At 52.3% G+C, this 26,208-nt stretch overlaps 8 protein-coding genes across 8 annotated transcripts; 2 read left to right on the plus strand and 6 right to left on the minus strand.

Annotated features, from left to right (window-relative positions):
• Positions 1-372: 372 nt before the first annotated feature.
• J7T55_003780 (rip defective) lies at positions 373-2,698 on the minus strand (the record flags this gene model as incomplete). Its single annotated transcript, XM_053143123.1, has 3 exons — positions 373-2,274; positions 2,347-2,556; positions 2,618-2,698. 3 exons carry the CDS (start codon positions 2,696-2,698, stop codon positions 373-375), a joined length of 2,193 nt encoding a protein of 730 aa, XP_052994025.1.
• A 608-nt stretch (positions 2,699-3,306) lies between these two features.
• J7T55_003781 (gmc oxidoreductase) lies at positions 3,307-5,541 on the minus strand (the record flags this gene model as incomplete). Its single annotated transcript, XM_053143124.1, has 7 exons — positions 3,307-3,339; positions 3,409-4,377; positions 4,433-4,692; positions 4,751-4,877; positions 4,934-5,195; positions 5,272-5,305; positions 5,370-5,541. 7 exons carry the CDS (start codon positions 5,539-5,541, stop codon positions 3,307-3,309), a joined length of 1,857 nt encoding a protein of 618 aa, XP_052994026.1.
• Positions 5,542-8,257: 2,716 nt separating this feature from the next.
• On the plus strand, positions 8,258-9,137 carry J7T55_003782 (uncharacterized protein; the record flags this gene model as incomplete). The annotated part of the gene is made up of 4 exons (XM_053143125.1): positions 8,258-8,314; positions 8,423-8,773; positions 8,833-8,889; positions 8,967-9,137. 4 exons carry the CDS (start codon positions 8,258-8,260, stop codon positions 9,135-9,137), a joined length of 636 nt encoding a protein of 211 aa, XP_052994027.1.
• Positions 9,138-10,389: 1,252 nt separating this feature from the next.
• J7T55_003783 (uncharacterized protein) lies at positions 10,390-11,560 on the minus strand (the record flags this gene model as incomplete). Its single annotated transcript, XM_053143126.1, has 4 exons — positions 10,390-10,572; positions 10,642-11,086; positions 11,150-11,240; positions 11,320-11,560. 4 exons carry the CDS (start codon positions 11,558-11,560, stop codon positions 10,390-10,392), a joined length of 960 nt encoding a protein of 319 aa, XP_052994028.1.
• A 1,240-nt stretch (positions 11,561-12,800) lies between these two features.
• J7T55_003784 (uncharacterized protein) lies at positions 12,801-18,633 on the minus strand (the record flags this gene model as incomplete). Its single annotated transcript, XM_053143127.1, has 10 exons — positions 12,801-12,922; positions 12,991-13,221; positions 13,276-13,868; positions 13,934-14,636; positions 14,954-15,071; positions 15,728-15,882; positions 15,952-16,051; positions 16,304-16,503; positions 16,608-18,246; positions 18,532-18,633. 10 exons carry the CDS (start codon positions 18,631-18,633, stop codon positions 12,801-12,803), a joined length of 3,963 nt encoding a protein of 1,320 aa, XP_052994029.1.
• A 623-nt stretch (positions 18,634-19,256) lies between these two features.
• Positions 19,257-20,051, plus strand: J7T55_003785 (uncharacterized protein; the record flags this gene model as incomplete). The annotated part of the gene is made up of 2 exons (XM_053143128.1): positions 19,257-19,400; positions 19,521-20,051. The coding sequence occupies 2 exons, from the start codon at positions 19,257-19,259 to the stop codon at positions 20,049-20,051; spliced, it is 675 nt and encodes a 224-aa protein (XP_052994030.1).
• A 418-nt stretch (positions 20,052-20,469) lies between these two features.
• J7T55_003786 (Myosin light chain kinase A) lies at positions 20,470-22,597 on the minus strand (the record flags this gene model as incomplete). The annotated part of the gene is made up of 2 exons (XM_053143130.1): positions 20,470-22,122; positions 22,202-22,597. 2 exons carry the CDS (start codon positions 22,595-22,597, stop codon positions 20,470-20,472), a joined length of 2,049 nt encoding a protein of 682 aa, XP_052994031.1.
• Positions 22,598-23,047: 450 nt separating this feature from the next.
• J7T55_003787 (mac1 interacting protein 1) lies at positions 23,048-24,501 on the minus strand (the record flags this gene model as incomplete). Its single annotated transcript, XM_053143131.1, has 4 exons — positions 23,048-23,097; positions 23,282-23,570; positions 23,828-24,141; positions 24,237-24,501. The coding sequence occupies 4 exons, from the start codon at positions 24,499-24,501 to the stop codon at positions 23,048-23,050; spliced, it is 918 nt and encodes a 305-aa protein (XP_052994032.1).
• Positions 24,502-26,208: the final 1,707 nt, after the last annotated feature.

The following is a 26,208-nucleotide window of genomic DNA, read 5'->3' on the forward strand; positions in this document are numbered from 1 at the left end:
AATCCCCCTAGGAGCCCCATACAGCGCCTCTTCACTCCTCCATGCGGTCATCGTACCTCCTGAAAGTCTGCGCAACATCATCCCACTTTACTCGGTGCCGCTCGGATTCCCAATGCTCTTCTCATCAGCCGCACAGTAAATTATCTACTGTTCCCGCTTCTTCAATCAGATCTCGTCGTGATGGTCCTCGCTGCGACGGCTTTGCGCTCAGAACATCCGCGCCGGGTCCTCAAGTATCTCACGACTCGGTCACCCGCTTCCCTGGTGACTGGCGTCCTCCGACATTGGCATTTCTTGAACCCGCTTAGCCTCATTGTCGGCTGAGCTGGACTTCTTTTTTTGGGAGATGCCAGATCTGAAGACGTGAGTTCGCTACCTCCGAAGGGAAGTCCGCGCCCGCTTGCTTGGTGTGTGCGATGCGTTTGGGCTTTCGTAGTCATCATCGCCATCACTCTGCATCTCCTCATACGCGGCACGGTCTCGCTTCAAGCGAAGAGCTGCTGCGCGCTGGCCAGCGATGAATCGGCTGCTGGTAGTAGGTGTCGGAAGTTGTTGAGGCGGCGATGGGGTCTGTGACGTGGGTTGTCTCACTCCCACATCCGACTGAACCCCTGGAGACATTGTCAGGCGAGGCGGAGGAGGTGAGACTGCTGCTCGGGTCCTTGAAGGTTTGGCAGACTGAGCGATCCTGGGGACATTAAGGGGAGCATCGGGCATGACTTCATTAGGTGTGGCGTCTGCTGCCTCGCGACGTCGTGCCATCCTCACGGGGCTGTCACTCTTGACCTCTGCCTCCACTGCATTGGGAGCTCCGGCTAGCTCATCAGGCTGAACCAGACCCAGTTGGACACCGTCGACGTTCTCCATGTGCTGCCGAATACTCTGGTAGAAGGCCATCGCGACTGATGGGGGAAAGGCATTGCCGATTTGTTTCTTGATGTAGGAGCCCTCGAATTGATGGTACGTTGGGAATCCCTGAAGACAGGCAAGCTCTCTGATGGTGAATTCTCGCTCGCCGTCTGGGTGAGAGAAGACCGATCCGCCGCCGCTGATGGTAGTGCCAAGTGGCTTGTCTGCATTTCTTGCTGACCGATTGACGGTACGAAGCTCCTCCGGATTGTGTAGCGAATGGAGCTCAGGTCTGAGACTGCCAATGGCTTCCTCTTCCGTCTTGAATGGCTGCTGATCTCCCGTCGGGGCAAGACTGTGAGTGGCTGTAGGCCATGTGGGCAGTGTTTCGCCTGGGCCCGCACCGATCATGATGAATCGCTTGCGTGTTTGCGGAAGGCCGTAATCGACCATGTGGACGAGCTTCCACTGGACAGAGTAGCCGAGTTCTGTGAAGCTTTGGATGATTGCGTTGAGGAATGCCATTTTTTGCTCGCTTGTTATTGTAGGAAGTTGTTCCATGGTGAAGAATCGTGGGTGAAAGTTGTTCATTAGATCCGTGCAGAATTTCTGGGCGACATCATGGTCATCTTCTGCGGCACTCAAAGCTGAGGAAGATATGTGAAGGATGTCGACTACCCGCTGATCACCACCTGTGGCAAACTCTGTCGCTTCCATCTCGTAGAGCTCAGTGTCTGGGAAGTTGGATCGGTAGGTGTTGCATGCATGATTGCAAGACTCCGTTGCCAGAACCACCGTCAAACCGCCCATTTCAGCGCCACGAGAGGCGCCACCGGCTCCGCCTGAGACTTCAGCAAAAGAGTACTTCTGGACGCGTGCGGGTATGTTGTCCGTGTTTTCGTCTTTGATTAGGTCCGGTTCGATCAACGCTGATCCACCAGGGATTGTTTCATCGCGCCAAGCTTGTGAACGCTCCTTGTCAATTCCAAGATTGCGCCTCTTGATCTTATGGCTGTCGTGTTCTGACATGTGTTCAAGAGCCTGGCCTTGGTGGCGGCCGGCGCGTCGCTGAGAAGCGTCTTTGTACTCGAGGCGCATCTTCCACCGGCAAGTGAGGGGAGCCTGTGTCTCTCTCTGCTCTGGTGTGGAGTATCCGACCGGGTCGAAGCGGCAGTGAGGAAATGACTTGTTTGTGGTGGTCAGAACCCTCCGCTTAAGAATTTCCTCAGGTCGTATCTCAAGGAGCCCCTGCTCTTCGTCCGCACGAGTGTCATTATCGTCGATCTCGAGGATCAGGCAGACTTCGTTTTGCTTTCGAGGAAGACAGCCGTGAAGGTTTCGAGTGCGGGAATAGGGAAGACCTCGAATGACGATATCTCCTGTGCTTTTATGAATGTAGATGAACTTGATCTCGACAAACTCCGTCTGTGTCTTGGAGTTAGTCCTTTTCCTTTCCTCTCAGATGGCTTGTTTGAGCAAGAATGTGACCCCGCTTACGCTGTGCTCGCCAACAGGCTCGCCGAGCTCAACAAACTGTCCAACCTTGTACTGTTCTTCCTTCACTGCCATTTCCTCTACAGACCGATGGTCGGCTTCCAGCACGCGGTTGCGGAGGAACTTGTTGAGACGTGGCGCATTTTGGCTAGGGTGATCAAGTTCGACTTCATCATCGGCGGTGAGATCGATGAGTGTCAGGCCATCAAGCTGCTGCAGTAAGCCTGTTTAGCTATCATTCGGTCAAAGTTGCCTATGCACAAATTGCACTCACCTCGCTGGCTTGAATGAAGGAATCTGATTGAAAAGCTCTGCCAGCGTGATTCAAGGCTTGGTAGTTCTGAATGCTAGCCATCTCTACGTGCTTCAGGTTTTCAAATACAGGCGAGCTTTGCCAAGAGCTTGAGAAGAGAATGAAATACGACAGCAGCTCTTATGAACTTGGGTGCGCACAATCCAAGAGGAGTACTCGCGATTGCTTGAGGAGGAGAGGACAGACGCTCGGGCTTGAGGGCGAATTTTGGTCAAGACAAAAGCATGGCAGAAGGACGGTCGTTTGTAAAGGTTGATGAAAGAAGGACAACGAGATTAGTCGTGGTAGGAGGGATGGTTTTTAAATTCGAAGGGTGTACTGGTAAGCGTTGGGAAACAAGTGGATTTGGTCCGAACAGTTTAATGTCTTCGTTGCTGGAGGGGTGGTAAGGTTGGTGAGTTCAGGCCCCGCCACACCCCAGCCTGCGTATGCGACATATACGGTAGCACTTGCAATTACGGTCGAAGTCAGTACACTTCTTGAGACACCCGGAACCGGGGTCGATATCATATTGTCTATCATGAAATAGCGCTAGAAATGTGCACGTAACGCATCACATATACACGAAGCAGGACTATGTCCAGGAAACAAAGTGTCAGAATTCATCAGCAGAACATGGAATCATTCAGAGATGGGGCCTCCTGGGCCACTCAAGCAGTAACGCCCTTGATGATATCGGCGGCCTATGAAGCAGTCAGCACAAGGACAAGACACTCGGGAATGATGAAGCAGGGACTAAAGCGGCGGCTTACCTTCTCAGCAACGCCGTAAACGGCCGTCATGATATGCGTCGCAGGGAGCATAGGGATGACACTGGAGTCCACGATCCGCAAGTTAGCGGCACCGTAGACCTTGAGGTCAGTGCCGACAACACCACCCTCCTCGCGGGGGCCCAGCTTGCAGCTGCCAGCGGGGTGGAACAGGGTGGCGGCGTTCTGGCGGATGAAGGTCTCGATATCGGCATCGCTGGTAATGTTCGCACCCGGAAGGACCTCGAAAGGCTGCAGGGTCTGGATGGCGGCCGTGTTGCGGACAACGCGGCTGAACTTGACAGCTTCGACGAGGAGCTGCAGGTCGAGTGGGTTGGCGAGCTGGCCGGCGCTGGCGATGGGCAGGTCGAAGGTGCTGCTCGAAGCGGCCTTGACATTGCCGCGGGAGAAAGGGTGCTGCAGACCCAGGACGAGCACGCCTGCGTCCCAGATGAGTTCGAGGACGGCCGACTCGTTCGACGACAGCTTCTCGGCCAGAATGGCTTGCTGCTTCTTGTATCCGAGAACGACCTCAGGAGGGGTGTCTGCGGGAAGGTACTGTGTGCCGTTCTGTGCAGCGGCCTTTGCGGCAATGAGGGATGAGGCGTTGCTGTAGGTATTCAGGGGCAGGAACAGGAGGAAGTCACCGGTGGGCGACGAGTAAGGGCCAGTCTTCTGGTCCTTGTACTCGGCCAAGGCCTCGGCAGCGAAGGTGGAGTTGCTGGTGAGTTGAGAAGAAGTGATCTGGTCAGTGGTGACGGTAGCGACGGTCGTGAGAAGGACGTGGTCCTCGAAGTTGTGGCCCACAGCTGGGAGGTCGATGACGGTGTCAACGCCAATCTCGCTAAGCAGTGTGCTGTCGCCTATTCCGGACACCTGCAAGATCTGGGGTGTGAAGAGAGCGCCAGCTGCCAGAATAGCCTCCTTGTTAACGCCAACCGTTGACTTGGCTGCATCAGCCGAGGCGGCGAACTAATATGTGGTCAGCTACGCTTCTACTCTATGTATACATTAGATATAAGCTCACCTCGACACCAGTGACTGTAACTCCCGAACCATAACCGGTCGAGTTGCTACCCGTGACCAGCTTGGTAACCTGTTGTCCTGTGACAATGTGCAGGTTCGTCCTCGATTCTGCAGAGTTGTAGTACGCTTCTCGGGCTGAAGATCTCGTGACATTGGTAATGTCAATGTTGTGTGGGCAGAAGTAGCCACCAATGGGAAGTCCAGAGGCCTGGTCCGTTGGGATGCGGATACCCAACTCGTTCGTTGCATCGATGATGTTGCCTGGAATTGTTCAGGGAAACATTCGTAAAGTAGTACAGTGGAGGGGGAGAAAACTCACGGGTCAGGGGCCAGAAGAAAGGTGAGTATGTGACATTAATGTTTCCAGAATCACCATGAGACTCTGCGTCATACTGGACACCCCATTCCTGTGCAATAGCATCGCTTGGTGGTGTGAATATCTCTTGCTATGGCATTGTTAGCACCTACTTCTTGACATCGAAGCAATTATCAGCCTGCTCACCTTCTTGAAGTAAGGGAAGAGACCATCGTAGTCCCAACCGGGGTTTCCCAACTCAGCCCATCGATCAAAATCTGATTTTGAGCCACGGTCGAATACCATTCGGTTCAGTTTCGTGCCACCTCCGACGATCTTTCCTTGAGGGATAGAGACCACACGGTTCTGCAGAGCAGGGTTCGCTGTGTATGTCGTGTTCCAGTCATATTTGGTTCCAATTGCACCTCCAGCCAGTCCTGGGATAGTGAAGACGTCCTCATTGGCGTCGCTAGAAGATCTAGTCAGTACTAGTTCCCGGTGGCTTCCGTAGGATCAACGGCTCATCTAAGATCGGGGGGACTAACAACTCGCCAGCCTCAATGACCAGGATGGAAATGGCTAAATCCTCGGTTAATTACTCGCCGAGGCAAATTGATTTGCGGGCTCTCGATTTTATGCTCACCACTGTCCTCAGAAAGTCTGTTCGCGACTGTAAGGCCGCTGGCACCTCCTCCAACAATCACATAGTCGTAGCTATCGAGGAGATCGTTCTGTCTTAGGTGGAGACCACGGAAAGGGGCGGCGTGGGCTACCGCCAATATGAGAGCGGCGCTCAGCTGGGCTGATACGAACATTGTGAACAAGAAGGCGCGGGTCTACGCCGTGTAAAGAGTGACAAAGTTTGAGAGACCTCAAGCGAAAGACTGACGATTCGTGATAGAGACGTGAGGTGTGATCACGTAGAGCAAAGGCAGCGTGTGGTCCGGGCCGGCTTTTAATATAAACATCTGTTGGTGACGATGGCGCTTGGTAGATAGCGCGACTCAGGAACCCTTCAGGTTGAGATGTCTCCCCGAGGCTCCTTGTCGACGTCCCTTGCAAATCCCTGGCGTGGATCCGGACTGTCGGCAGCTAACGACGGTCTCTCTGCGTACCGTGGTTGAGACCGCGCTGGAATGCAAGGAGCATGTTCCAATTCGACGACGAACGATCTATAAGTCCCGCCAAGCCATTTTGCATGTAGAAATAGTACGGCTGCGGCCAATGTGCGCCCCTGCCGGTGTGCCGACGCGCGCGCCCATGGGAACAAATGTACAGCGGGAGGCACAATGTAGATGAAGGTGTCATGGACCAAGACTTGGTCGCAATAGGGGACCGTCGAGCAGGCCAGGGAGGCTTCAATGCAACCCCTCACGGGATTCCCATGCCCGACAAGGCAACGGGGTCGACGAATGTCTCGATGAACATTCGTCTGATGAGGAGGCGGTCCCGAATTAATTTAAAAAGTGCTTGGATCTCCGCCCCGGCGCTTTTACATGCAGGCCAAGCTAGGCGGATCTTAGGGGCAGAACCCACACTCCATCAAGCCATGCCCTGGTACGATCCTTGACTCGGCCGGCCGCCCCCCTGGCCTATGGACGAGTGCTAAGTCTTAGTCGGAGTTTACATAGCAGAGCCCCAGGAAGCCGGTCCAAGTTCAAAATCCCCAATGCCTACGACGGTACATTGGCTCTCACCCTCTCACGCGGCCTCCACGTGGTCGTAATGTCTTGTCAAAGTTGGCGCTGTTTGTTCGCTCGGTTCTTGGTAGTTGCATGTGCATTGATGGATGGAATGCTGCCAGCATATGATCTCACACATGCTTAGCTCCAAGCCCAGAGGGCCTCAAGAACAGACGTCGAGCTGGACGCGCCCTCATTTCTAGGCACCGGTGGTGGCACCTAATCAGCAGGGTGCCAGTCTATATCGCACCGCATATGTGTATACGAGTGGTGCGTTCTGACGACACATGCACCAGGCCTGGCACATGTGTGTGCTGTGCTCCTCCGTCATCATGTTGTCCCCATAGTAGTCCCCATAGTATTATCCACTGCGTCCCTTGGCACTCCAGAAAACAGAGTTTCGATGGTTCCCGGGGCTTGGACCAGGATGGGCCCCGAGCTCGATCTATTTATCCTGCAGTCTCACCCGGCTTGACGATTTCCCGCCACGGAGTATGTACGTAGGCATCTGTTTTCGTGCCAACGATCTTGCCAACGTCACAAGCAGATTGTCATCTGATGGTTAAACTTATTCTAGAAACATCAAGGCGCATTGACCAGTTTCGATTTGAACGAACTCTATGGCGTTTCACCAAACCCAAAGCTTCGCCAATCTCCGTCTAGCGATGTCTAAAAGCAAGACCACCTATCGCCGTCTCAATCCCCTGTCGTTAATGACAACCACAGCAATTCCAACAACGTGCACAGCCTTGAGGGATAGAATATTACACACAGACACACGTGACACTTTGTCGAATAGCACCGCAACGCCTTCTTTAAACAGATGCTTCATGCCGTAGTGAGACAAAAAACAGACATCAAACCAAACACATGGAAAAGCTTCGAAGTTGCAGCGAGGTGCTTAACTAATGAACCTAACCTGTAGTATCGCACCGCCACAGGTCTCACCTTCCAAATTGAGGCCTTGAAGCGCAGCCTCGAGTCCTGGAAATGCCTGAGTAATCAGTCAGTAATTCCATCTGTGAAAGTTTCGGTAGGCGGAGATCATTGTGCCGCTGGCATCAAAGAGCTCGCAACTCGCTTTATAAAGTATGGCTGACAAGTGTCAATAAACCTACGCTCAATGTCGTACTATGTTTCATGGTCGGATTCCGGGGACTTTTAGTGGAATGAATATCAACTTGCTTGTCATTTCAAATCGTTGGACGTCTTGTATTTGACGAAGTTACTGGAGACGCTGATTGAAAATACCGACAGTAGCAGGCCTTTGCCCACAGTAAGATGACATACACTGTGCCTATATCAGCTTGCTGCTTCTTGAAAATTTTAGGACGTCTCTGAGAATAACATTGATGCCCTCTCTTCTCTTCATCCATGAGGTACCCATGTCGTGCTTTCATTTTGTTAGCCCTTGGGCAATGAAAGTTGCAAAGTCTCTTTGGCAAATGTCTGTGTATCCTGTGAGTGTAGTGGTGATATCTCCTTTATGGGCGTAAAGACATGTTAAAGACCCAATCCAACTGTTGGCGCAGGGAGAGGTGCCTAGTTTTGCATGCTGATTCTCTATCTATATCAAGGGTTACCAGAATTGTTTGGAAAATAGACAAGTGCTAGTGCAATACCATTCACTCACTTCAAGTTATTGTTTGGGCAATCGCAATCAGGGCTTATCACATTTTGGTTGAATACTTGCGAGCCAGCAAAATCTAGCATTGGAAGGCACAGAGGCTTTCAAGTTTGCAGTCAATCAAAACTTGTCAACAACTCTCCCACTCTTCAAAATCAAACGACACTCAGACTCTCCCCAACCACACCAGACAACCAGTGCAATCCAGCACAAGTCAACACCATGAAGTACATCAGCGTTCTTCTTTCCGCCCTGATGGGCATCATGCTCTCTGCAGCTGTAAGTTGCGAACCCCACCCTCCCCCCACCCCCAGCGCTGGACCACACGTGTGCGATGGACCAGCTCATTATGATAACTGGCGGTCATTGACCTTCGCTTCACGTTAGGTTCCTGCCGCCGACGCCCTCGATGATTCCATGGCCGATTACGCCATTGTGGACATCGAGTGGAACGTTCGAGCCAGCCCTGACCGCAACGACACTGTCATCGGCACGATCCAGGATGTCGTCAAGCACCTCTCAATCGTTGATCCTGTGGGCTTCGCCGCCCTAAACAAGTCCATCAACGACGCCAGCGATGACGGCCCCTCTCACCACTCGTACAACATTCTGAACATGTACAACCCTACTGATTACTACTGCAACATCTACAATGGAATGGCAGATGGGCCGGCCATCAAGACAGGAATCAAATACCTGCGCCACGTTGACGGCACTCCAGGCCAGGGTCCAGGTCCGGTGTGTCTATTACTCCGAATACTTGACACAGGCTTTTCTGCTTGCTGACCAATGCCCAGAGTACCTGTGGCCGCGTGAGTTGCTCTTGGGATTCGGCAATCTGGTGGTGCAACCATGTAAGTCTGCATAAGCCTCCTCGCCCATCCGTCCATTTGAGCTTGCAATATCAGCTGACACTCGTTTGAAACGGCAGAACAACGAGAGTATCGGGCTAGACAGCTATACCCGAATCGCAGATGGTGCCCAGAACCTGGTTGACAGCTGTGCCTTTGCCCAAGACGACAATACCCCGGGCGATTTCAATGGAGAGCAGGTTTTTGAAGGAGGATGGGCTGTCGTTGTGAGAAAGAACATCGGCTGTTAGATGGAGAGTTGAAGCATCCATCAATTATTTCTCGGGATGGTCGGTCGACAGTATCGGCCGTGCTACGTCCACACAGCTACGTGACAGGCTTGTCAGCTAGGTATGCCTGTCGTTAACTAGTTGACAGCCTCGAAATGAACAGAGTCCGTAGGGGACATCAAAAGATTGAGCATTTCTTCCAAACCCGTTCTTGTGAGACACCAAACCTCGCCTATATCACACGGCTTTTAATGCGAAGACAGTTTGGTTCTAGATCCTTGGAGCCAAAAGAGAAGGGCCTGCGGAGCTTCTTAGGGGGCAAGGGGTGCGTGATGGCATGCCGCTCAAAGTTAATCGTGGCCGTTTAGGAACGCTGACGCCAGGACAAGAAGAATATGACCTGCTCTCCCTGGTCACTTGTAGCTAACAGATCGTTTGTCCAGCCAAGACACGACCAGGCTAGCAGCTAACAAGTGAGCCGCCGGTGCTTCGCATTCTAAAAGCGGGATCGCCGGGCCCAGCCTGAGGCGTCCTAAGCCGCCCCGGGTGTCTCCGCAAAGCCTGCTGAAGGAATGTCACTGAGCTATAGAGCGCTCGCTGAGCACATAACGGCTAGGTTGGCGGCGCGCGCCGGCGAGAGGGAGAGGCGCAGCGGCGGGAGATCGATCTTCCACCACCCCCCTTTCCCTACCCTGGTGTCTTAGTCCCTGATTGTCTTAGTCAGGGCAAGACAATCAAGTTGCAACTCGGCCGACTCCTTAGCATCGAGTCAAAAAACAGGCCTGGAAACCGGTAAGGTTCAGATTTCGAGATTGAGCTTATGCTGTGGGGACGAACAGTTGTGTAAGTGGGGCTGTGCTTGTCTCATCAGGCACAATAACAACGGTCAGTTCGCGGGCAGAAATGCTGCTCTTCGGCCCTCGGTGTATGCGACCTAGGACCTCGGCAATATCGATTACTACCAAGGCTACGTACACACTCTACATACACTTGTAGCTCCTTATACACCAAAGAGTATACCCGGATTGGCCATTGATGGTCCTGCGACGTATTGGGAGGAACAATACTGGCAGAGACTGACGCATTTTTCTAAAAGCTAAAGTGACAGTTCTGGGAGTACAGACGATGATCTGCAGCAAAAGCTTCCAGCGAGTAGAACGAAATGGTTTTAAGCTTTTCAAGCACCGTATAACATCTAGCCCAAAACTTTTTAAGAGCAAGTCCAATTCGGACGAGAGTGCATTTGGTCATGTGGCATGGAAAAGTGTCCGATCTACTCATCTTCTTCGTATCGGGGCCGAATATCAAACACCGAGTCTGCTTTGGTCTTTTCAAATTCCTCATCATCATAGAAGTTGGCCCTGACCTCGATTCTGCCACGTGAATGACCCACAAAGAAGTGTTGCTGCGACGCAGGGAGGTGGAGGCGCTGCTTGTAGTTTGGATGCAAGGGGCTCTAAGACACGGGCATCAGACACTCGGCCTTGTCATGACCACACCGGTATGGCACATTCTATGCACTTACTTGATATCCCAGCCCGAGCATGATCCGGTGTTTATCACTATGGTTCGGCATGCCGGCATGCCACGTCCTCAAGTCGCGGATCATGATGTCCCCCCGCAACACCTCCGGCTGGACCGGCGGCCTCACCGCGCGACGCGCGTCCTTGGCCTCCGCGGATATCCACGGGATGCGGTCTGTGGCAGCAGAGGGCTTCCACGTGGCACGCGTCTCGTCAGTGACGTGCTGTTGGTCCGCAATGGTCGTGTCTGCGTGCGAGCCGAGCCAGAACTCGGTCGCGCCGTTGGCAACACTAAAGTCGCACAGAGGGATGTTGGCGATGAAGTAGTACGGGCACTGTGGGTGGTCGAACATGGAGTCCTTGTGTTCGTTCTGGCGCATGCCGGCCGTGTTGGCTAGGGCTGTGTTGGCAGTCAGCCAGTTCCAGATCGGTGTCTGGCCAAGGTATCTGCGGTAAGTTGTAGGTGAGCCTGGTTCTGAGATTGGGACATGAGCTTTTGAGGTGACTCACGCGTTGGCCACCTGTAAGAGGAACGGGTTGAAATACACATCGTCCTGTAACAAATTTGCTTGTGTCACCGGCGGTCTTTGAAGGAAGTTGGCTGTTTTATATGTTTCGTTAGCGCCGCTTCAATGTGATGCTGTTTGCTCAAAAGACATTGCCGTGGAGAAGAGCCTCACACTTGAGGTTGTGGTTGAACACTTGACTCGGGTCGGCGATCCTCTTCTCCGCCTCCTCGCACATGGCTTCATTCAAGGCATCAACATGGCTGACATCTATCACGCCTCTCAAAACTACTAGCCCATCCCGGTGCAGCCCTGACAACACTCGCTGCAAATTGCGTGATGAGTAGACACCAGCACTTCGCTCATTCTCCGTTGGGGCGATCGCTTGAGGGGCATCTCCATATTCGACTTTCATCTTGGCATCAAGGAAGCGATATGGGCGCTTGGACAGATAAGATCATCAATTCTAATCGACAATTCAATACCAGTGAGTTTCTTGGGTGCATAGGTAGATAGGCTTTTTTCAATCGAGGCGAACAAGACTGAGGGAGGCGCGATTCTCCGAGAGCGGGACTGAGTGAGCGGGGAGATGATGACATTGTCAGCATTGCCCATTGCCTGGCGCAGAGGGTGCCATATCGGCGCGATGTGAATGGACAGCCACCAGGTGGATACACCATTTTTTCGAGTCTTCTGGGCAGCTTATTTGTCTCACTAGGTTATTTAGGTAGGTAGAGTGGATGTGCTGTTAAAATACGAAGTCTAACAAAAGGTCCAGACCCATTTTGTCAGTGTATCTTTCAGGATATGTGATGGCGGGACAGCTTCACTAGACCCAGTGTCTGCTATATTAGCAAAGGTTCTGCACTGCATCCAAACTCATGATGACAATGGTCTGATATTCAAAAGGCCGCCCACTACTAGATCTCGTGATAATGAACAAAGTCGAATGCCGAGAACAAATCATATGTGAACTTGAGATAAGCCACGTCACAGCGGAGAGCAGGCTTGCGTTGCGAAGGCGAAGGTAGATGAACGGTGAAGTTTCTCGCCTCAATGCTCCCTGAAACTTGATTCACCTATTGCCTGGGTTTACATCGGTTCAAGCCCGACAACACCGGAAACAACGGTGCGACTTCACGGCTTAGATGACATCTCGAGGCCCAAGCCATCAGATGCCTTCGGTCTCCGCTCTGCCATGTTTTGGCGTTGCCTGATACTTTCGCTTTTACAACATATTACCAGGCGCTGGAATTCTATATAGTTATGTATGTATTGTTCTCGATCAAGAGGACAGTGCCTTAAAGTTTCTTCGTTTCAAAGTTTGTTTAGGTACCTCGTTATCACCCCATGCCTGCAAATATCCAGTTATCCATGTTTCACCCGTACGGAGGCTGGGAAATTGGTTGAGCAAGATTTAGTTGCTTGAGATTTGCCTCGCAGTGGCATGTAGTTTCTTTTACGTGTCATTATGAACAAGGACAACACAATTTCATGATGCTTCTTCGATGAAGAAAGTTTGGCAACACGAGCCAGATTATTGCTTGAGATACTATTCTGAGTGCCGAGTGGCAACACAACGTTGCTCGCGCCGAACTTCAGGGGTTGGATCCAAGTGTGAAATCGTATAGTGCAACACCCGCTTCTTTGCTCGATCATGTCTTGGTATCCAGTTTCTCGGTCACCGTAATCTTGGCCGCTGTATCCTCGTCGTGATGAGCGAGCACCTTCTCTGTGGCCTTGACCGCCTCGTCTGCGAGTTTCTTGTCCTCGAACACTGTTCATTTGTTAGTAAAGGTGCCCTCAGTGATTTCAATCAACCAGCAAGGCATCAGGGTGACATACTAAAAGCGAGTTCCTCGAGGGTACGTCCGAATGTTTCGGGAAACATGAAGTAGACGAATGCAACCTCAAACGCTAGCCAGCAGCAGTACGAGATGAGGTATCTCCAGCCCACATCCTCAAGTCCGATGGGGTTGACGAAGGTAGTGAAGAAGCTGGCCAAGCGGCCGAAGAGCTGGAACACGGAAATGCCACGGCTTCGTTCCGCGTACGGCCACATCTCGACCATATAGGCTAAGAAGGTCAGCAAAATTGTAATAGAATATGGCTGCTTCAAGCAAGACTTACTGTATGTCAAAGCATTGTAGCCCATGTTATAGCACGGACTGTAAGCATAGATAAAGAACAACGTCGCAATGTTGGCCGAATTATTCGGCGTCCCAGCGTCAGCGGCCGTCTGGGCCTTTTGCATAGAGATAGTCCACGCGATGTAGCACAGCAACAAGCTGATGGTGCAAGCCAGATACATGACCCGTCTACGGATCTTGACTACCAGCAGCGCAACGATTGTGGCACAGACCATGCTCCAGCATGCGATCGACACGTTGATCTTCTGCACGGCGGTCGAGTCCGTCATCCCGATCATGTCGAGCAGGTCTCCGAGGTAGTAGCTGATAAGCGTGTTGCCGCTCCACTGCGTAAATAGTCCAAGCATGCAAGTGATGAGCAGGCGGCGACGCATTCCTGAAGTCGCAAACAGGTCTGCCCAGGATTTCTTGGAGGCCTCGACTTCGAGCGAGATCGTGGTGTGGATCTGGGCCATTTCCGCCTTGACAAACTCCGACTCCGCGTCGCCTTCGGCGTGGTACTTGACCAGGATTGCTTGGGCCTCTTCGACGCGGTCCTTGGTTATGAGCCATCGGGGGGATTCGGGGAGGAAACTGGAAAGTGCATATGGTAAGTTTCTGCTTTACGGACTGCCCTGGTACATGACGATGACACCTACAGTACGCAACTGATTTGAAGGACTGAAGGGCAGATTTGGAGTAGCGACGGGATCCTCCAAGACCAGTCATTCGGTATGCTGTTTGTCCCAAAGCAGATGGCTGCTGCCGTGATTTGGCCCACAAAGTACGAGACGTTGAACAAGGACGTCAGTACCGGCCGTTCTTTGGGATATGCCAGCTCGCCAATGAGTGAAGACCCAGACACGATACATGTTGGGATTCCGAACCCTAGGATCATCCGGGCAACAATGTACATGCCAACGTGCTGTGAGAACCCCTGGATGAGAGCGCCGACAACCATGACGAGCGAACCCCCCAGGATCGATCCTCTTCTACCAAATTTCTCGTTGACCATCGGAATGAATGGAAGGGACAGGATAGCTCCCAGAGAGTACGCAGCCGCGATGATGCCCTTAAGCGAGCCCTGCGGGTTTCCAAAATATTCCTTCCATGGCGGCACAATCTGGAGAGCATTGATCATCTGAGAGTCGAATCCGGAGGTCAACTCGATTCCCATACATGTTGGGAAGAGCATAAAATAGAGGAATCGCAGATTGGGTTTCTTGAACCAGATTTTCTTATCCTCACTGGCAAGCCGAGTGATGATGGGGTCCGACTTGCCCTTCTCCGCTGTCGTCGCTGAGCCGATAGCCATGTTGCTGGTTGTTGCGGTCTCGTCAGGGGCCCGTCTATGGTGCCGGCCTCAATGAGCCGTTTCGTCTTTGAGGTCCACTGGCTGAGTCCAGATACAAGGACTATGCGAACTTGGTCGAGATCACACGGCGTAGTACAGTAAAGAACGCGTCCGTCTGATATATAGAATTAATCTGCACAATCTAATTGAGCCAGGCGCTGCGGCTGATGCACACCTCGTGATCCGCGTTTCTGGGACACCCTGCCAAGAAGGGACATATTCAACAACAATCCGGGGTATATTCCTCCAGCATGCGGGGTCACCAATCCCGGAGTGCGATCCAGCGAGTGACAAGCGGCGGCATCAACAAATACGGTGCAATTACCGGCGCCTTGGCGGCAGTTGGCCTTCTTGGCGCTCGCCAGGACCCCAGGCTCAGCACTGAATTTCGGGTCATCAAACCGACGAAAGCAGAAGTGGCCGGCGGTGAGCCACTGGGAGCGCTGCGTTGAGTTTGGAAGAATCCGGCTAAATGCGACGTCAAGACGGTTCCTTCAACGTCTGCTTCCGCTAGTGCGTGTGGCCTAAATGAAGCGTCTTACCCTAGACGCGGGACTGCTGCACATCAGTACCATGGTACTATGTCTTCCTCGCATATGAGTGGGATTTTACGATGAATAGGCGATGAAGGCAACGGAATGCTAGTAAGCACTGCTCAAATCAAATGACAAGATCTCACGACGAAAGACCCAGGATTTAAACAAGCACTCAGCTAGAGGCAGGAAGGGAATAAGTTTCAAGACCGGGGCGGAGATCCGATACCCTTTGAAGGTGGCTGGCTGTCAGGAAGAGTGGTCAGATCAACCGTGCGGCTGGATTGGAGAGCATGCATATGCATGCCTACGCGAATCGAAAACACTTTAAGCTTGTCGATTCAAGATAGTCAGTCGCTGTATAGTCAATACTGTACTCATAGCCGTACTAAAACGAAAACAACGCATTGCTTCGTTTCCCAAAGGGGTACACCAACAGAGCAGACAAGAACATCCCGACGGCTAGACCAACCTGCAATTCACACAGTCAGCTTCAATCAGGCAACACCCCTATGACAAGTCCGGAGGCATAGAGGCCCTGGTGAAAACACTGCTTGACCACTTACCGCGACCTGTATCATCTGGGCGCCAACACTAAACGATTGGTAAATATTTTGCTCATACACATCCTGTGCATTTGTAGTAGCGTTGTTAAACAATGGAGTGGTAATGCCTGCGACAAGCCCCCCTTGCGCACTTAGGCCAGACGGAACCAGCACCACTTGACGGATCTCAGTCAGCAGTGTTCTCTTTCCAGACAATGGTGGCAAGTTCTGCGGTAGAAACATACTTATACCAGCAACGACAGCGGCAAATGCGAAGGCTCGTTGAGAGCGAGCCCATAAATGACCGAGAACACCGAGGGTGAAGGCCGATGCAGTGTCGGCCACCTGCCAGAACAAAACATAATCAGTGGTCTAGTCAAATAAGATTCCATCCAATGGAGGATAGCTATAATCCTAGTAGGACTGCACAGCTGGAAGGTCATCCAACGGGAGAGTTCTCCGGACTATAAGCCGCTAGAAGTCCTCTAAGTGGCAACCCGATGCCTAGAGGTCCAATTGTTTCGTGGGGAGGCTTCGGGAATTTCTGCGAGCTAAACCAAGTTTGGGGTCATTTAACTCAAAAACAATAGGACTTACTTGTGCGGTAGCATACTGCGAAACGAAGTAGTTGACAGTGTACGCTGCTGACCCGAGAACAACCTGGACGGGGATTTGACGTGGCCGGCTTCTGAGGAGAATGGCCTGGACGACTAGATAGCTCGGCACCAGAAGGATCTTCCACTTGGGACTAACCCAATTTACACGTGGGCAGGTTGCATCTGTAGGTGCGTCGGGGTCTGGTATTTGTTAGCCATTTACGGCCGAGCACCAAATGATACAACAACCCGGGAATAGGAGGGAAACAGACAGAGCATCCTAGCCGGAGAAAGCAAGTACCTACAGATGACTGCCCACAACTGCGCACCGACGTCTATACCATATCCCAGCAACAACGAGTAGATCACTGCGTAAAACAGACGTGTGGAGCCAGCCGTGATCGACTTGGACTGAAGCTCGAGGCTGCCACACAACACGATGTAGCCCGGCAAAATGGTACAGATGGAAGACTCAGCAATGGCACCAAAGCAGAAGTATTTTTGACTAGGCCCAATCGATGAGAATGCGCGGGCCCCAAAGGAAGTGATCAAAGACGCAGACACCTCGAGCACGTTTGCATAAAGAGGGTTCTTGGCGGCAAGGACGACCTGCAGAAGGCCGACGATGCAGCCCAGGAGGAAGGCGATAGGCATGTCCAACCAGTATCCTCCAAAGGCCCAGATGCAGGCGAGGGAAGATGCAAAGCCGTAGAAGGGCACCAGAGTCCATGGCTTGTAGTAGGATGGAGACTCGATCATTTGGGCGAGGCTCTGTGTGGCCTCCTCGATGGTGACTTCGCCGTGGATGACGTCCTTGTAGATGCGGAAGGCCGTCTCGCACGCTCCGATATCAAGCCCTTGGGCTTTCACTAATGTCGTGTAAGCCGTTCGTGTCATCGGGTCTTCCGGGTCGATGGGGTTGATGAAGGATATCTCCGTGCAACCGACTGTATAGTTGACCCTTCCCTCGATTTCGAGCACATTGAAGAGCTTGAGTGTGTACTCTTCGATGCGATGCGAAGGAGCACCATACGCCATGAACGCATAGACCATGAGCAACACCACGTTCCGGCGGTGGGCCAGCTCAGCTATGGCCTGTACATATTTGGCCTGCGGGCTGTCCTTCTTGGCCATCTTGATCTTCAGCTTTTTCAGTGCTTGCGAAACCTCGTGCGGGTCAACTCCAACACCAAATTTCCATGGTTTGCCAGGGGTCGCCGTTCCAGTGGTTGAAGAGCCAGAGTCCAAGGCAGATGTATTTTCTGTTGCTGTTGCTGTTGTTGCGACAGTCGAGGATGACTCCGTTCTAGCTCCGAGGCCAGGTCGAGCCAGCATGACCGAGGGAGCGATCAAGCTTGAGACTCTATTATGAGCTTTCTGTCTTCCTCTCCTTCCGCTCTTGCTCGATTTCAGCATGCTTTTCAATGTCCGCACATCGATTCCGATATCACCCATCAAATCCTGGACATCCTGGCTCCTCTCTGGCTCGCCAAAGTCTTGCTTGAACGAAGTCATCCAGTCGCGGAAAGATTGCCAACAGCCACGGTGTGCTGCAGGGTCACGATCCGGCTCTCCATCGTTGTCTGTGCGGAAATCGCTCACACCATCGCCGCCCCCATCATGGCGAACGTCTTCGTCGCCATCATCGTTGCCGTTGTCACCAATACTTGGGGCAGAATGCGTCTGCCTCAGCTGACCGTCGTCGCTTGGGAACCGCAGCCGACGCGGAGTCTTTGGAGTGGACGGAGTCTGCGGAGTTGTTGGAGACTGCTCTGTGTGAGAGATATCGTGGTTGAGGTTGATCCGATCAGATTGCGACGGGCTCGACCCGAAATTCACCCCGGCGACTGGGGGCGGTTGGTGGAAGAAGTGTGAGGGGTCTTCGTCTGTGCCAGAGACATTGGGCGCGCCCGGAACGGCACCTTCAGCCATTCTGCCTGGTATCTGCGCAAGTGGATTAACATGCCTGATCACAATTGCAGATATCACAGTAGAAGAGACGATCATGTCCTATAAATCATCCCGCCCTCGGGATAACGAGATTCCACTCACAGTATGTAAAATCGATGAAGAGAAGTAGTGCAATTAAGATGCCGTTTGTCTACATGACTACATACAGTAGCACAATTTCGTTGTCGGGTATCTCTTATGAGGAAGTGTCCAGTTCCGGTCACAGGACTAGAGGGGGGGTGGGCTTTTGTAATTGTCTTGTCGAATTTTGGCCTTCACCGTCTGCAAGTGGACCTTGTTCGTGACTTCCTTGCCGATCCGGGCGCTTCCTCCAAGTTGGGCAGCGTGGTAAAGAGCGCAGCTGTTGAAGTAAAGCGTCATTGTGGATATGTTGACGCAAAGACGACCCACACTCCCCGGATCTTCGGGTCGAGGTTTGCAGTGTGTTTGTTTGTTGGCAAGTTCATTGTGGGTGCAAGATAGGAGTAAATGCCTCATTGAATCATGACCATTTTAGTGTTAGTATAGATTGAACATCATGAGACTCAGGTACTCGGTTAGAAAGGGTACACATACAAGCCGATGAACAGATAGACAACCACACGACAGACAGTCTTGGAATTGTTCCTGCATGTGCAAGGGCGAAACGACGATCGGGGTGCCAAGAGCGGCCGAGAAAAGCTTGGCCTAAATTCTAAAATCTGACGGTCGTTGTTGACCTCAAAGAAATGCATCTTGATACATACGGTACCGGCTGCCTAGGGTAGGCGTATTCAGTGATCGGAAATGGAAACTGGAGCTTCATCGCGAGTTCCTTCGAGATTCGCATTGCCTAGGTACCTAGACAGGGACCAGAACGGTCCTCTTTGATATTTTAATGATGAGGTCCAGCCTCATCGCCCGTAAACATTCAACACCACGCATGCAGCAATACAATCAAACTTCGACTTTGATCTTTTGTAGAGTTTCTGCTTTCTTATCAGCTTTGTATCACCGCCGCCACCATGGCCCTGCCAACAGAGCTTATTTACCAAATCATTCGCGACATTATCAACACACCCGCAGTCTTCATCTTCGACATCGATTTTGGCAAAGATCCCCATCCACCACTCCTCCCACAGAGCTGCCATATCCGTTTCCGACCTGTCGTAAGCCCTCCGGATCAGCAAGACTATCGCGGTACCTAGGAGTCTCAAGTCAGCAAGACCATCCGCAGCCTGCTTCTCACCAGCCACTTCGTCAAGTCCGAGTGTCTCAGACACCTCCAGGGCATCACTGTACCCACCGTGGGCCCGGACGCCATCGTGCGCTTTAACCCGCGGCAGCACATCATTTGCCTGCACCGAACCGGGTCCACTATAAATCAAATCCATGCAACCCCTGGACCTCCTTCCAGTGCAAGCTATTTCAGATCATGGGTCAAGAGAGATTCCGACCTGTTGACCGATCTCAACTTCGACATCGTCCATCTCGCCTTCATGAATGGCTTATATAATCTTTCTTGGCCAAAATACTTCATCACTCTCCACGAAATCTTCCCCAGCCTACAGTGCGTATACGGCGCAGTCGTTGAGTTGCCTCGGAAGCACCCTTCAGAACCGGTCGGTCTCGTCCGGCCTGTCCGCGACCCAGCCCATACACTGTCACCTGTTTTCATGTTTATGACAAGGCGCGCCTGGCAGATTGCGTGGCGAAGTTACTCCCGAGATATCTTGAGATTGACGGGGGGGTGGACAGGTGCTCATCAGGCTCCGCTTTTGGCTCTGGTCCGGAACTATGAGGAGCTTGTCCTCATTTGAATAAGTCAAGTCACGGCTGTGTCTCTTGCATGCTCCTTTTGCGGGCCTGAAGTGTGTCATAAATTAGGAGGGCTTGGTTTCGAGGCAACAGGACAGCTGTAATTGAGGATAAGCATGAGACGCCATGGAAATAGTAATCGCTCCCTTCAGTATCGTTCATAGTTGAGAACGCACCAGTGCCGGCTCCCCCAATCAGGTTAGATATTGGTTAGGCGGTAGCAAGTTGAGAAGTCCATAAAACCCAAAAGTCGGACCCCTTGTGCAAAAGCATGTCCTCAGTTTGTATCGGTGAAATCATGTCTACCAGACCCAAACGTATTTTGACCCTTCTGCTTGGGTATGTGTCGTTCATTCAGCACGCTGCTCCACAATCAAGCTAAACACAAATCATGACCAAGACGAGGCTTTCTCCGCCCCATCATAGCTCATACTTCCAAAAGACAACACTCGCGCCCTTGTCACCTCCCAGCGCTGTGGCTCCGAGACCCCGAATTGGATACGTGACCGAATGTCCCATCCGCCGCCCATGATAGTATCTCAGCTTTGATGAAAAGCCAATGCGGTCGAGAGGAATAGACCTCCACATTTCCACCCAAAAATTACCACGACAGTTGCATAAGATTGAGCCCCCAGATGCGGAAAACCGAACATTCTCCAACGCGTCGGATTCCGCGCCCGGCCCGCCTTGAGGCATCATCCGCCTGACCCAACACTCCATTTGGGAAGTCCAGAGCCACAGCTCGCCGGTTGCCGATCCGCATGCCACTATCTTGCCGCCCGGGGAGATGTCGAGGCTGCTGGCCAAGCAGGGGTATTTGACTACCTGCTTTTTGAACCAGGAGTCTGCTGCGGTGTCCATAATGATGAAATCGGTCTCGCAAGCCACGATGAGCTTCGAACAGTCCTTCATGAATTGTAAGCTCTTGATTCCGTTCTCCCCTGATTCTCTGTCAGGCGTCGTTGCCAAGCAGTAACTGTTTGTAGTGGCCCAGTCGTCCTCGATCTCAATCTGGCACAAGAGGCTGTTGCGGGCAATGACAAGGATGCGGCCGTCTGGGGAGAAAGTTGAGATGGTCGGATGATCTCCAACTCCATCGAAATCATCTTCGATGAAGAAGAAGTCTTCAAGATCGATGGCGTCTTCCAGAATCAAAGGCTTCCGCCACTTTGCTTGAGTGATACAAAGATATCTTCCATCTGGATGGATTGACCCGTGGCAGAAAGCTTTCTTGGTTTTGCCTACATAGGAGTTGACAACTGTCTCTGACTCCATGTTCCAGACAAAAACTCGTTGAGGTTCGATCACAACAAGATGGTCTCCCTCAGGGGTGAACAAGATGAAAGGTGGAGTACTCCCTCGGCATGGTTTTGTGCAGGTCGTCTCCGTAGTAATGTTCCTGTACTTATTTCTGCCATGGGTCATCGGCCACCGCAACTCCTCGAGAGCAGAATTTGCAGAAGGACGATCAAATGGGCTTGGAGCCATGCAGCGACGAATGAACCCAATCCCTTCGCTGGAGATCTTGTTGGCCTCAAGGGCCTTCCGAGGAAATCGTTCTGGTTCTTGAACGTAATTGCTCAGAGTTTGTAAGTTGTCGCCAAAGGATGCCATTCCTGTCAACAGTCGGTATACTGTTTCCCCCGCAGCCCAGATGTCAGCCGCCTTGCTCCTGTCGAGTTGGGAAAGCTCCTTGCCGCGCGCCTTGAAGCCCAATAACTCAGGTGCCATGAAGCCGAGTGTTCCACAAACGGTGGATGACAGCGTTCGGGATTGATGGAGCTTTTTGCTGAGGCCAAAGTCCGAAATCTTGATCCACCATGATCGATTCGGGGGCATTTGTTTGACGAGAAGGTTTGAAGGCTTCAGGTCTCTGTGGACGAAGTCATTTTGGTGCATGAACTCGAGACCACGAAATAACTGCTTGCTGATGAACTTGACATCGATCTCCGCAAAAGGGCCTTTATCCACCAAATGGGATTGCAGGTCTCCCAAAGCCATGTACTCCATCGCAACGAATAGCGTGCTTGTGCTCTCGAACCATCCACATGTCTTGACGAAGTGATATTCGTACTACTCGTGCGTTTGAATTGTTGTCAGCTGCCACTGGCCATGGTGCTCGTCGACGTTGAGAAGGGCATGGTCATCGTACCTTGGGCTTTGTGAAGAAGACAAGACTGTGTAGTTCGTGCAGGAGCTCACCAGACAACTTGACTTGGTCTCTGGGTTTGAAAAGTTGTTTGACAGCTCTCAAAGCGCCAATCTTGGTCCTAGCATCACCCTCATCGCCTTCATCCTCGTAGTCGCTGTCATCCCAGACCACGTCGACATCGAAGCATCTCTCCAAATGGACGGATCCAAATCCACCGCAGCCGATGTATTTCTCGCACTTCCAATACTCTTGCAGTGAACATCCCTGGGCTGCTTGGGTTCGTGTGGTATGGCGGACGTCAGAGTTCGAGTTTGAGAAGTCTGTTTCCAGCCTGGCATTCTTTACCAGGAGGGTTACAGCGTCTGTCTTCGGTTTTGCAGTCCTGCTGGGTGCCATCTTGGACAACTTCGTTTTGAGAATCAATTCTGTCCGTGATTTCGGAGCTCCTCGTTTACTTGCTTGTGGCCAAGGGAAGTACGGTGGGTAGTTCCCAATTCCAAGCAGCGGACGGGTAGCCATAGCCCGGAGCTGCTAATTCACAGCTCCCAGTCTGCACTCCGGTACCCAGGTATTTCCCAAACAGTTCCTGCCTAAGTGAATTGTGTTGCTCTATGAATCCCTGGTAATTACACACGTCTATGCACGGCGAAGTGACTTAACCAGTCAGGCCCACAGGGCTGCGGGCAACGACTTCCAAGCAGAAACGGAATCAACACCTCGTTACTACTGCCTCTTGTAACATCTGCTTTCTTCATAACAACACATGCTGTGTCTTGACAACTTTCCTAGCACTACCTCGTTGCAAGAGAGATTGCAAGAGAGATTAACTGCCTGACAGACCCTCAGTCAAAGAACAGAGTAGCATTGCGAATGCTTTCCGAACCAGCAGTCTGCGCCTGTCTCGTGTCAGTGTCCAGTTGAGAACCAATTGATTTTATTGTCGCAAACATGAAGCTAGGAAGTGCAGATCAATCACAAAAGAGTAAGTCACGGGCATGTCTCGCCTCAAGTTACCGCATTGGCCTTGGTAGCTGGAATCTATCGACATCAATAATTATAATTAATACCGAGCCTATGTACATCTCGTAGAAGTCTTGAATGTAATCCCCCATTCAAGGAAAGGCGTTGCGCCACACACGACTTCATCCGCACCCTTCTCAGTCGACGCCATCAGTCCCGGACAACCAGTCCCACGTGCCTCGCGAGACTGGCTCAGCCGGGATAAGAAACGGTAATCTTTCCTCTTGTTATTCTCCTTCTCCATGACCTCCCTGTATCGCAAAAAGTCCTTGGAGCCCCAAATGCAAGCCTCGGGCAACGATGACGAAGCCTCGAGACTGTTGGCTTTTGATGGAGCGACCTCGGAGCTCTGAAATCAGGCGTCGACAGGGTGCGGCGATGAATGTGTGGGCAATTAGTCGGATATATGGGAGGTGTGTGGTCCTCGAGAACCGAACTCGAGGTCGTCTAAGATCTCACGCCGCTCTAGAATGGTATCTTCCTCCTCCGCGGGCTCTTCCCGATACCAGAAAATGTGCTCTGGACGTCGCCTGCCCTTACAGCCCAACGCTCCAACCAAAATGGGCGGTCCGCTCCTCATTGGCGCCCACTTTGACCCTATAGCACAGCAGCTCCCATCATCGCCACCGGCACAACATATCGGATGACGTTCATCACCGGCGTTGCTTGTGCGGCAGCACCGATTACCGAAGCGGTAGCAATGGGCGACACGCTCGAGTAGCCGGTGAAGGTGTTGCCGCTTCCAGCGCCCGTCGTTCCAGTCGTGCCAGACCCTCCTCCGCCTGAGGTCGCTGTTGGTGACGATGTCCCCGTGGCAGTGGCAGTGGCAGTGTTTGATGCCGGTGCGCTGCTGCCTATGCCCGACACACTTGCTGTCCCTGCTGCCAATCCTGCTCCTGCCGGTGCCGCGCAATTACACACTACAGTAAGTTTAATTAGTCGTTTTCTTTGTACAGTATAGACGATGTGGCTGAGATCACACGTCGGGACGAGCGTGAACGACAGAAACCCATACCTTCATCGGACCCGTCAATGACAGCTTGGTAACTGGCTGATGGACATGCCGTCTGTACGCAACCCTCAACAGCGGCAAAGAGCGCCGCCGATTGCGCGCATTGGCAGCTGAAATCCGTTCCTTGACATCCTATCGATGGTGCGCCATTGAGGATACAATTCTGTGCGCAGCCGGGAATCGCGGTGAGGGCGACGTTGATGCAGTCTTGCGCGACGACGACTCCGCAGTAGAGAAGCGCGAGCGCGTGTAACGAGACAAGCCTCATTTTCGTATGTGTTTTATGATTTTAAATAAATAGGAGTTATCATGAGATGTTTTGCGAGCCAAGAGTCATCCTTTGCCGCATCCGATGGGAGTGTCAAACAGAGTCGTCCCAAGATGCTGAGATGATGATGGATGTTCTGGGGCAAGAGAGCAGGAAAAACAAACGAGAGTCCTGCACTATGTTGCTCGGGCTGGTGGAGCAAGGGTTTTGTCGGGGTGTGACGGTGAGAAAAGGAAATCTGAGCACTGATGTAAGTGGTCGGGACGAGAACTGATCACCCACCTTCCAGGTGTGCCCTGGTAACTTACACGGCGGGATGGACACCTCTTGCATGGCACTCGAGCACATGCAGCGTGTGAGTGGAAGTATAATTGGCCGTCTGTTTCCCCCGCAAGCAACGGCCGGACCGACCATGCTACTCCAGGCAGTGTGGCTGGGACTGGCCTGGAGTCCAGAGGCAACAATCAAGAGCATTCAGAGACTTTCACATGGCCGACTAGGTGTAATTCTCGTGTGGAGAGAGCTCGGTATGATCTCACACCCACCCATCTCGTAGTCAAAATCCTCCTCCCCCGCGTTCTTCTTCCCCAGATTGCCCAAGATACACTATGATGGGGATCGTTGCCCCTGGTCCCTGCTGGCCTTGGCACTAGCTATCAGCGCCATGTACAACCCTCCATCGGCAACCCCTCCCTATAGGGTAAAGATCCCCTCAACTATGCCGGTTCAGGGTGACATGATATACACACTTGGGTCCAATCCGGTAGCTGAAGCGATGGGCAAGGCGGCCGAACCGCGACTCGGGCAGGTATCATGGTCACATTCTACTGCAGACCAACAAGCACTCATTTGGAGATCCTCACCTCACCTCGGCTGGCACCACTGATTTTTCACTTCTCACATGCACGTGGAAAGCGGAGAACATGTTCCCTACTCAAGCGGCGCCCGCCAACAATGTACCACACCGTCAGCCCCAGCTAGCAACTTGGAGTCGCGTGTCTTAAATGTTCGTATCTTCCGGGCTCCTCGGCCGTCCGCCGGCCTGTCAATAGTCTAGTCGCTGCACGCATGCCCAATCACAGATACGTCAATCACATCAAGAAAATGGCGCAGAATAAGTTGGCTCGAACAAGACGTCGAAGAGCAGGATACTCGATGAAGTTGTGCTTCGGACGTGCACATGCGACTTTGTAGCTCCGTTACTCGTGACGATTGTGCGGTCTGGACGGACCGAGCTCTAGACAACACATGTTGGGAAAGCCAATTCTCAATACACTAATGCAGGTCGTTGGAATATTGCAGCTGGATGCAAGATCAAAAACCGTGCGGAGGGACAGATCGTGACTGTCGTCATCTTCGCTCCTCTAGGGATCTGGACTGAGATCGGTCAACAGTAGACAATGAGGGTGCTTGCCATTAGACGTCATGAACTGAAAGTTAAAGTAAGGCCTATGTGACCTGCTATGACTTCCAGTCTAGGATGCTTCCCTGGTTGTCCGCGGGCCCGAAAGCCTGATTGGCGTAGTTGCGCCGGCAATCATTGGCCACCACCCCACGGTCCCAAGTTTAATCGAACGACTCATGCGCGATATCCTAGGTGGGATGAAGCAGCGAATGTCAAAACCAGGCCGTCGGCCAGAGCTTGTCCATGTGGCTTGACAAAAGCTGTGGCAGTTTCTAGTCAAATACACGACAAATCCTGCGTCA

The sequence above is a fragment of the Diaporthe amygdali genome, assembly GCF_026229845.1.
Source record: "Diaporthe amygdali strain CAA958 chromosome Unknown NODE_13_length_1014660_cov_65_381101, whole genome shotgun sequence".
Classification (NCBI taxonomy): Eukaryota; Fungi; Ascomycota; class Sordariomycetes; order Diaporthales; family Diaporthaceae; genus Diaporthe; species Diaporthe amygdali.